At 29.8% G+C, this 12,090-nt stretch overlaps 1 protein-coding gene across 1 annotated transcript; it reads left to right on the top strand.

The window, feature by feature from the left end:
- The first annotated feature begins 10,490 nt into the window (after positions 1–10,490).
- LOC112741214 (MYB-like transcription factor ETC1) lies at positions 10,491–11,911 on the top strand. Its single transcript, XM_025790099.3, has 3 exons — positions 10,491–10,698; positions 10,890–10,980; positions 11,624–11,911. Exons 1-3 carry the CDS (start codon positions 10,632–10,634, stop codon positions 11,730–11,732), a joined length of 267 nt encoding a protein of 88 aa, XP_025645884.1. The 5' UTR covers positions 10,491–10,631; the 3' UTR covers positions 11,733–11,911.
- Positions 11,912–12,090: the final 179 nt, after the last annotated feature.

The raw sequence follows: 12,090 nt of genomic DNA, 5'->3' as shown, positions 1-12,090 counted from the left end.
CTTCTAGACTTCAGTCTCCTGCAAAAGAAAAAGAGGGCGTCATCGCTAGCTATATGAGCAGATAATGATCCGCAATCATCCACTGTCTCTCAAAAAGTGCATATCCATAGTCCTCATGATCCGAAAAACGAATCAGAAAAAAAAAAAAAAACCACCTTCTAATTCCATAACACTAATCGTGTCATTCTTTGTCCACCTTTGTTTGGCCCACCTCTCCATAGTTTGGAGGCTAAGCTTCTTTCCCAACGGTTTCACTATAAGAGATTGCTTCCAAGACTTGCACCACTCATCATACTCTTCTAGTGTAACTTCAATATATAGCTTTGGATTGAAGGGAACTTTAAAAACCTCTTCATGGTCCATCACCTCATCATCAAAAAGGTATTCTTCTGTTACCATTTCAACAATTTCTTCAGAGTTTAGTTTATCAAAATCATCATTCAACAACTTACCTCTATAAGAGGCTTTTTGAGATTGTTGAGGAACGGCTTCTAAAACTATATCAGCATCTTACATATCTTATGTTGATACTACAGTATTTTTCTGCATTTTTTGAGGGGTCTTCTCCTCTTCTATGTGATCTTCCGCATGTTCTTCCTTATTCATTTTAATTTTTTTTTGTGCTTTTATCCAGAAGATCATTTTCTTTCGTAGATTTTTTTCAACATCGTTAGTTTGACTCTCAAAAACTATTTAAAAAAAAAACAAAAATTTTTTTAATTATTTTTTTAATAGATAAAGATTTTTTTAGTCTTAAGTTTTAACATTAGTTTTACTTTTATGTTTATCATTTTTTATTTTTTACAATTTTATTTATAACATTTTTAAACGTCGTGATTTTATTCTTTAATCTAAATGATTAATTTTTATTTTATTCTTACCCTCATAATCTCCTCGCTATATGCCTCAATCATCGTTGCTGCCATCTCTGTGATCAAAGCTATACTGATCTCATTATGTGAACTGTGAAGACAATATAAATCTAAGTTTGTTGATTTATTTATTTTTCTTTTTTGTCTTTATTAGATATACAATCTTATCCGTTAAGGTGTATATTATGGCAGAAAGTCAAAATAATAAAGAGAGGAAGATTTTCTTTTATGATTGGTCATTTGGTTGCTGGATGACCATGATATGAAATATTTTATTTTATTTTTATTAATTTTTAAAATAAATTTAAGTCTTTTTTTTATTCTATGTATGACAAAACTTTTTCATCTTACAATTAACCTTTCGTTAAAATATTTTATTTATCCCTATTTTAACTTAGATTTTTGTTATTGACTTTTACCATCAACTCTAGTCTTATTAATTTAAAAAAAATAATTATCCATATAAAAACATATTTATGTAAAAATAATAATTAAAAATAATTTAAAAATTTAAAAAATTTTACTAAATTAGCTAGTTTTTATATTTTTAACAATTATATTTATATTTTTACGTAAATAACTATTAGCTATCAAATTTTATTAGTAAATATTCAATTTGACCTTTAAAATTTGAGACGAATTTAAATTGATCAATTATAACGAACTCAATTTAGACCTCAAAATTTATAATAGTAACTCACGTTCGTTAGCATCTGAATTAATTTTTGTAAATAATATGTTCGATTTTGTAAGTTAATTTGTCAAGATTTAGACTACTTTTTTCTTAGATTTGATGTGAACCCGATATACTAGACCTCCTATAAATTTGATTGCTAGCTCTCTGACATCCTCACAAATACGACAATAACAAGTTTAATTTAAAAATTTTGAAATTTTAGGGGCATCAATCAAATTTTAAAAAGCTCTAATAGGTCTCGATCACGTAAGTTTTGAATGAGAAATTCAAATCATATATAATAAGTTAATATATCTAATCAACATGTCATTAACGAAAATAGTTTAAGAATTAATACGAGTTACGATTATAAATTTTAAAATTTATTTTAAATTTATTAAAATTTTTATTATAAAATTGAATCAAATATCAAATTTTACGCACAAATTAAATATTAATTCTAAATTAAATCTGATGCTGTGGTGTGCTCGATGGCTAGCATAGTTAAATTGAGTGTTATATATATATGTATAGGAAAAGGATGAGGATTGGAGTCAATAAAATATTTGTACAATATGTATAATGAAGACTTATGAAGTATTAGACATATAATTATTAGTGTTACTTTTTTTTTCATCAGTTGAAATTTTTGGGATGAGTAGTATTATGACATAATATTAGAACTTTAAATCTAAAAGATCAAGAGTTCGATCCATAAGCCATTGTCTCCCTAGCGAACTAATATCTATAACGTGCTACCGATGGAAACGAGCTAAGGCTTGGTTTTGGGAGTAGGCTGAGGCTCCACGTGTTCATCCAGCATTGCATGGAAAGCTTGAACACATGCAATTATGCAAAAGGACATCCTATTCTTATGGGGCTATAATAATTGCCAAGTCGATGTCTGATCCCAATTAATTACCCTCGGCATATGTTTAAACAATATTTAATTTCTATTATTTATTTATACAAATGCATTCATTTATTGGAATATATATAAAATTGAAATTACTGATGTCTTTTTTATTTATTTATTTATTCATGTAAAGTTAGTGCTTTTCATCACCCTGCTCGTGTTTTTCGTGGCAACCATTTTTCTTTTATATCTAATATGATGAGGAAATTAGAGTACTTGGATTCGAACGTTGAATGGTCATCATCATTGTCATTGTGGGCGCTATATAAAGCAAAAGAAAAAACAAATGAGAAATAATTACGGCTGAAACTATGTGAAGAAAAATTATGAGTATAGTTGAGGTCTGAAGTTGAATTATGGTGTAGAAGTTACTGAAATCATGCCATTGAAACTGAAACCGCCAAAAATTCCTAGACAACTTGGAGACATGTTGTCAGTTTCGTTCAGTCTAAATAATAATAATAATAATAATAATAATAATAATAATAATAATAATAATGTCTTTGAAATGAAATTAAAGGGCTAAGGGTACAATAGAAAAGGAAAATTTGTGACAAAAAAATAGTTAAAATTAGTCAACCATACATATTCTTAAGAAATTTTGTGTTGCTCAAGTTAGTATATAATAAGTTCCTGATGAGAAATTTGAAATTTACACGTTAAGCTCTCCTGTTATTTTAATTTTTTTTTTTTTATTGTTCCACATGTGAATCGTTACCCTGTTAATGTGTTCGTTGAATCGTTGTTTTCTGCTTTCGTACCACACAGTAAATACCAGTTTGTCTTATTTAAAAAAGGAAAAGTCTAAGGATTTTATTTTCTATTTATTGTTATATTTCAATAAAGACATTATTGGTACGGTCTTAGCTACAAAATATTAGGAGTCTTAACTATTTATTTAAGTTATAAACAACATATTCTATGTCGTCGATATAACATATGTTACGTTTTAGTATTTACAGTTTATTTGTTAATTCATTGTCTTATTTTTACTCTAAATACTAGTTAGAAAAATCATTTTTGTTGATTACGTAGAGTTTGAGAGAACTTATGCAAACCGAAATTGTGTTAGAATTTGTAAACAAATTAAAAGGTGATATATAGATATGTTTAATTTTAGGTAAATACTACTCAATCCACTCTAAAATAACATGTAACTTATCTTTTATGACGTGTCAAATTTTAATTGGTCATTATATTAACCATAGTTAAGTTATTTTGTAATTTATTATTTGAGATGGGTAATGGTATAATTTCTTAAAATATCAAAATCTCACTCCCTTAAATTGAAGCACCTTTTCACTCGTAAGTTCTTTCTTCATCGCGTAACTTCGGTCCTTCCAAGCATCACCGTCGCTGTCGTCGTCATGACAAGAAGCGCCGACGTCGTCGTCATCTACTGCACTCTCACGCAATCTCTCTTTCTTCAACGTATCATTCCTTGGCTACGTTGTTAAATTTCCGTCCTTCCTAGTATAGCCAGCGCCGATATCATTACTATCTACTGTCTTCTCACTCGATTCCTCTTTCTGCTGCGTGGATCACTCTTTACAAACATAATTAATTGTTAATTTGATTATTAAATTTTTTTATTAAAAAAATATCTTTATTTAATTACATAATAGAACATATATTTATATATAAAATATAATATAATAAAATAAATCTATTTAAGATACTGAAAATATAATTAAAATCATGAACATATAAATATAATAATAAAATTTGTACTTTAAACAAGTAAACATATGTTTTATCATACATAAATTATTTAAAAAAATTGAATAAATTGTTAAAATTAACAACAAAAATTTAAAATGATAAAATTCAACTTTCTTACCGTATTTTTTATAATATTTTATTCTTTTAATTTTTAATTTATTAGTACTTTATTATTTAATTAATAATTAAACAAATTATTTTTATAAAATTTTTTTATTATCTTAAAAAAGAGACCAATATAACAGTTTAAAAAATAACATAAAAATAATATTTTAAATAAAAAATTTTAATATTAAAATTTTTAAATACAAAAATAAATTGTATAAATATTTAACTGATAAATATGAAATACATGCATAAAATAAATAAAATATAAAAATAGAAGTACTTTTGAGAAATAGAGAATTATTTTTGTCTGTTTTATTTATTTTAGACATGTATTTCATATTTATCTCTTAAATATCTATACAATTTATTTTTGCATTTAAAAATTTTTAATATTAACTATTTTTTATTTAAAATATTATTTTTACGTTATTTTTTAAACTGTTTTATTAGTCTCTTCTTTAAAATAATACAAAAAATTATTTTTCATGAAAATAATTTGTTTAATTATTAAGTAAATAATAAAGTACTAATAAATTAAAATTTAAAAGAATAAAAATACTATAAAAAATACTTGTAAAAAAGTTAGATTTTATCATTTTAGACTTGTGTTATTAATTTTAACTATTTATTCATTTTTTAAAATAATTTATATATGATAAAAGATATGTTTATTTGTTTAAAATAAAATTTATTATTATATTTGTATGTTCATGATTTTAATTATATTTTTAAGTACTCTGAATAGATTTATTTATTATATTATATTTTACATATGAATATATGTTTTATCATGTAATTAAATAAAGATATATTTTTTTAATAAAAAAATTTAATAACCAAACGAACCATTAATTATGTTGATAACGAATGATCCACTGCAGAAAGAGGAATCGAATGAGAGGATAGGAGATAGCAATAAATACTGACTATATTGGGAAGGAGGACAAAATTACGACGAGAATTCAACGACATCGTTAAGAGATGATGATGACGACGTTGGCGCTTTTTGTCACGACGGCGATGCTTGAAAGGACGAAAGCTACGCGATGAAAAAAGAATAGAGGAGTGGAAATGTGCTTCGATTAATAGAAGTGGGATTTTGATATTTTAAGAAATTATATCATTATCCATCTCAAATAATAAATTACAAAATAATCTAACTATGATTAAGATGATGACCAATTAAAATTTGACACATAATAAAAGATAAGTTACATGTTATTTTAGAGGGAGTTGAGTAGAATTCACTTTAATTTTAATGTTTCGTTCAATATCTCTTGTTACACAAAAGTATATTGAAATTTTAATAAATCTATAAGACTAGACAAAACAAGACACGAGAATAAAATATAAAAAATAAAAACACAAAATTTAGTATTTGTATATTTTATTTGATGATACACTGAATATAAAATAGAATAATCAATAAAGTCTAATTTATTTTCATTTTTTTTCATACAAAATTTAGAATAAAAAATAAAATAATAAAAAATATAATTATAAAAATTTGATAATAATAATAAAAAAATAAATTGTGTATTTACTTAGTAATTCGGTATTTTTTTGTCATAAAGAATACACAAAATATATTAATTTAGTATCTCAAGATATAATATTTTTATTCATATCTCATTTATCAAACACGATTTTATATTTTTATATCTATATTTTAGTGTCTTGTCCTTATAAATAAATACAAATTAATATATTGTTCGATTGAGGTTATTTGAGTGAAGTCTTTGTGAGGGGGAAGGAGATTTTCACAACACGATCCTTGAATTGGTCGGTGGAAATACTTGTAAGAAATTTTGATATTTAAGTTAGTGATAGTCTAAGAAAAATAAATATTAGGGTTAGATAATATATTTCGAATGTGTTAAGTCTCTTATATATTTATAATGTTTGAAAATGAATTTGTTGAATATTCATAAAGAATTTTATGTAAATACGATCCGAATTATATTATATTTTACGCTTTTCATAAGACACTTAGATTTTAAAATAGAAGATTAATGACCATATATGTTAGAAAGATTGGCTTGAACAAACATAATATTTGATGTTGTTGCTAACTTGCTGTCAAAATTAATGATGATTTTGTTAGAAGTTATAAAAGAGATGAGTAAAATATATTTCGAATTAAAGTTGAAGCTTGACAAGTGGGATTTTTTATTTAAATAAATTAAATAAATGTATTAATTATTAAAATAAATAATTTTAAAAATTATTATTGAAATTCGTATTTCAATTTAAACGAGATAAATTTGCACGTATCTCGTTTACACTGTAAATAAGATAAGGCTGGGTTACGATTATATATACATGTCGTTAACAACGAGGTTCTAGGCCCTAGTTTGTATCTTTCGACTACTTTCTCCACTCTTTTATCCTGTTCTATCAATATTATCGAATAATACGATGATGGCACGCGTAGATGTACATGATCCGAACATCAACAGGCTAAATGAGACTTGGCATTACGCCGGGGTAGCCGACTTTGCGGTTAGTCCTGTTATCTTGAGTTTTATGTAATCCTATATATATATATAGGCATAGCTAGGGTACTTGCCAAGAACTAGAATACAATTTGTATCACTAGGAATAGGTCACTGATAAAAATTTGGAACTCTAGATTATTTTTCGTGTATTAGATTGTTACTACATAATTATAATTTAGTTAGTAACTAGCCAAGTTTGATAGTTAGATTATTAAGTTAAGTCAGACTTTGTTGGTTAGATTATCAATAACTTTATTGAATGTTTTAAATTCACGTAACGGAATGAAAAAACGTGTATTAGTTAAGAAAGTACATAGTAGTAGAAAAATATCGTGTCGGCATAAATCCAATTAGTACATATGTGTAAAATTCTGTTAGGCAGATGTATAGAATGGTCAAGACATTTTGATACGTTGATGGACCTATACAATTTTTTATTTTTTAATAATTGTGAATATATATTTATTTGTCAAAGGCCTCGCCTTTTCCTGCCCCGACGAGTGAGTCATACCATTCTTCCACCGGACGCCACATCGTCCCGTATCTGAGGGAGGCTGGATTCGGCGACACGGTGCCTCTCAGGGATTTCACATTCGACAACTCCCTGATTATGGGTCCGGAGACCCACATGTTTCATCTGCCGTGGGGTGAGGCCACTATCACCCTACAAGACGTGGCGTACCACCTAGGGCTACGCGCACACGGGGACCCAGTTGGGGAGTGCTTCTGTGACTTCTACAGGTGGTACTGCACGGAGACATGGGAGTTGGTGGAGCGGCTGCTCGGTGCCAGGCCTCCGGTGGTACCACAGCAGGCGACGCAGAGGAATGAGTCATTTTCACCGAAACTTGTATGGCTGCGGGACCGTGTTCGCCAGATGCCACCGACGGACGACCTAGAAACCCTCCGACAGTATGCTAGGTGTTACATCTTGTTACTGATCTGCGTTGGCTGCCACTGCTTCAGAACTTTAGGCGGTGCCGGGCGTTGTCTTGGGGTTCGACTGTGTTGGCTTGGACGTACCAGTCACTGTGCTCAGCAGTACACTGAGACATCACGGACATCGCTAGCTGTACTCCACTGTTGATGTCTTGGATATACCAGAAATTTTCTCAGTGGTGTCCACCAGAGCGAGGAATTTTCATGTATCCTATGACTGTGATCTATCAGAGATAACCAACAGGCTGTCTTGTGGAGTGACATGTCGTCTCAAATTAGTAAGGAAGAACGACCATGCCTCCGTACTCTCAGACTCCACAATAGCAAAAGTAATAGGCAGGATATTATTGTTGCCGTCTTGTGCCACTACAATAAGCAACACCCCATCGTATCTGCCATACAAATACATGCCATCGACGGAAACAAATGGCTTGCAATGCTTGAAAGCCTCAACATAGGATGGGAAGGCCCAAAACACTTTGTAGAACATGCTACAGTCGCGGACCAGAAGGTGCCCGTCGTAGTACGATACGACCCTTAGCTCACAAATATTCCACAACTCTGTAGCACCTGAAACAGTTTCGGCACCTTGTTGTATGACTCCTCCCAATTCTCATATATTTGAGCAATTGCCTTTTGCTTCACCATCCACACCTTTTTGTAGAAGACTTTAAAGTAATAGCTCTGTCGGACTGCACCTTGCAGGACAGGGATGCTGATAGATGGGTTGGACTGTATCAACAGTAAGATGACCTTGCAAATGAGACCGCTATCCAACTGTCGATGATCCTGGGACATGGCGGGTACTAAACAAGTATGCGTTCCACCAACCTTCTGGACCTCCCTAACGAAATAAAACATCCATGGTTGGAAACTACTCAACATATAGCAATAATAAATCACTAAATAAGGTTTAATTAAACATGAACTCACCAGTATCCGAGGTTCTATCGGAGGGCAACAGGAGACTCCATGGACAACTATTTGCAACTTGATGGCAATGCACATGGTACTTTAGTCGATCCGATTCGATCACTCGATACTCAACACTTCTGCGAATACTGTAGTTCTTCATACCCTGCATCACTGAATCTCGGCATTTGAATCTTTGGCCCAACCGAAACTCTACCCCACCGTCTAGCTTGTAATCCTCTTCCTCGGTGTTGAAAAACAAAGTTCTCTCATGCATAGCGTCCAAATCCAATGTATGACAGTGACTTGGTACATCTGATAGCGCTAGAATTGGGTAGGGTGGAGGCAAAACATAGCGCACCACTGTCTCGGCCGGCATCTCCGGTACAAACTCCTCCTCATCACTCCCTTCAGAAGAATCACTATCGGCACTATCGGCAACATACTCTTCGTCAGAGTCTTCCTCACCCACCTCCATGTCTTCCACTGGAATGGCGACATGAATCGGTGGTGGTGCGAGAGGTCGGTCGTCCTACACATAGGTTGCGTGTACAGAACCACCACTACCAATGTCTCCAACCTCGGCAGAAAGCTCCATCACTTGTTCCGCCATGATTCTTTCATGGATGTCAAATATGAGTCGCACATGCTCGTCCCCCAGGAGCCGAAATAGTCAAAACCGGAAAACTCTATTACCCAATAGTGCTAGCAACCTATACCCCACCCTTCCGACCTCTCTCGTCCCTATGCCACCAAAGTTGCTCAATATCAAACTTTTCAACTCAGACAACAAACTTACACGCCGAGTGCGCAACAGTAACGGATTCTCACACTCAAATATCACCCCACTGTCGTCGTTTCTCATACGACAATTGGGGTAAACACACAACTATATATCCGCTTTATTAGACACTTTTGCCTTCTTTTTGTGAGAAAAACGGGAGAGAAGAAGATATGAAATATATGTAGAGAATGCCAAAAGTTGAAATCCTTTTATAGCTGTTGAAAATTTGTCTTTTGGTATCTCGTTTACACTGTAAACGAGATATACACATGTCACGTGCACATACCTTATATCGTTTACATTGTAAACGAGATACGTGCAAACTTATTTCGGTAATAATTTTTAAAATTATTTATTTTAGTAATTAATACATTAATTTAATTTATTTAAATAAAAAATCCTAACAAGTGTGGGTCAATGAAAAGAAAATGAACAAAAAAATATTTTAAAATAATTAAAAAAAATTAACTCCTTATATTTTCTCTTTTTATTAGTATGGTCGAATTTTTCTATTAATATGAATATGTAAAAATAAATTATTAAAACATTTAAAAATTTATAACGCTCACAAAAATAATTCCAAAACATGTTAATGATAAATAAGTATCTAAAAATTTTTTTAAATGCAATAAAAAATTAGATATTAAATATATATTCTAAAAAAAACTTTAGAGATCATATTTTGACAAGAATCATTGAAAAAATGAGATATTATCATCTTCAAAATTTAGTAATTTTATATTAAATTATATTTTTTAAAAAATTATTGTGAATGATCAAAATTTTTTGGAAAAAAAAAAAGAAAAATCTAGAGATAATTTTTTGTTTTGAATTTTTTTATGCATCTTTTAAATATTTATTCAAATATTATCACAAAAATTTGGATCAAATAAATAAATTGTTTACTAAATACAAAAAAAATTTAGTCAATTATTAAAAATATAATATTTATTAATTATTTTTTTGGTATTTTAAATTATTCATGAACTATTTTGTGAATGCAATATTTTAAAAATTTTTTTGTCAGCTCTATATCCTCTCTTGAGTATCAAATTGGTAGTACCTAATCATCACAATCTTCATTTCTATAAATAGTAGCTTATCCGGCCCCTATCTAGCAACCAACACCATTTATTATATTTTATAGTCCTTTCCACAATAATCTTCTAAGCTGAAGAGAAAAAAGAAAAAAAAAACATAGAAGATGAGTGACTCCAATCATCATAGTACCACTGAAGCAAACACTGCTAGCTCTGACCAATTTGTGAAAGGTTATTATATATTGAACTACTTCAACATCATCATTTTCAAGTGTTATTGTGTTTATTATTCCATCTTTCACTTAGCTTCTTCTGCCTTGTTTTTTCCTGTACATATATATATGGTTATGGATAACAGGATCTCTCTTTATTACATATTATATATCTCTGTTTTATATGTATGAATGTTTAAATCATGTCAGAGATGAGACAAGAGGAGGAGCCTACTATGTTGGAATTCTCCGAAGATGAGGAAGATCTTGTTGCCAGGATGTTTAGATTGGTTGGGAAGAGGTTTGTCTGATCTTTACTCCTTAAGCCTTTATTGTCTGGATATAGAATCAAATTTGTGTTTGGAAGTATGAAGCTACGGGACGAAGAAATAATAGAGGAGTGGAAATGTCCTTCAATTAACAGAAGTGGGGTTTTGATATTTTAAGAAATTATATTATTACCTATCTCAAATAATAAACTACAAAATAATCTAACTATGGTTAAGATGATGACCAATTAAAATTTGACACATGATGAAGAATAACTTACATGTTATTTTAGAAGAGTTGAGTAGAATTCACCATTTAATATATATAAAAAGAAATTTTTTCAAAAAAAAAAAAGGAAAAAAGAGAGAGAACATATATTTATGCTAAACAAATCTTAGCTTAAGTAGCGTTACCTCATTTAATCCATATATCTTGAGGAATGGAAATCTTTTTATTTTTTTCAGTCAAGATTTTAATTCCACATTGTTTCATCTCTTCTTTTTTTTTTTTCGATCTCTCTTCTTAACTCTCTTAAATTCCTTAGAATTGAATATTAGTTTTAAGAAAAAAGTTTACTTAAGCACTGTCCCATATGAGATTATTATTTAAGCTTTCTAAAGCATGTGATATATACAATAATTTTGTTTTTAGAACTTTTATTTTGGTTGTGGCAGGTGGTCTCTTATCGCTGGGAGAATCCCTGGAAGAACAGCACAAGAGATTGAAAAGTATTGGAGTTCAAAGTGCGCATTTCCCAGTGACCAATGCTCTTCCTCTGCATAATATCTTCCTTCAACAAACCCCAATCATATCGCCTTTTCTTGTGCTTTTGTTTTGCTCTGATTCACTGCTGTAATAAATTCAACTGCTTACTGAATTTTTCTTAGGAAATTCTTATTTACTAAATGCTCTAAATTTCTATTATTATTATTATTATTATTAAATGGTCTAACTTTCTAAAATTTTGCACATTATTTTACTTCATATATAAAAGATGAAAAAAAAAACGTCTAAATATATATATAGTTAAAGAGTAAAAGTAGAATACAAAATTTTATGAATAGTTCTTTTTTGTAACCATATAAATTTTTTCTATCCCAAGCAAACATATTTACATTGTTTTTTTTTAAGGAAGGGGAAA

This window comes from Arachis hypogaea, chromosome 14, assembly GCF_003086295.3.
Source record: "Arachis hypogaea cultivar Tifrunner chromosome 14, arahy.Tifrunner.gnm2.J5K5, whole genome shotgun sequence".
NCBI classification, from domain to species: domain Eukaryota; kingdom Viridiplantae; phylum Streptophyta; class Magnoliopsida; order Fabales; family Fabaceae; genus Arachis; species Arachis hypogaea.
Note: the sequence above shows the minus strand (reverse complement) of the source record. Positions and strands in the feature narration are given on the sequence as shown.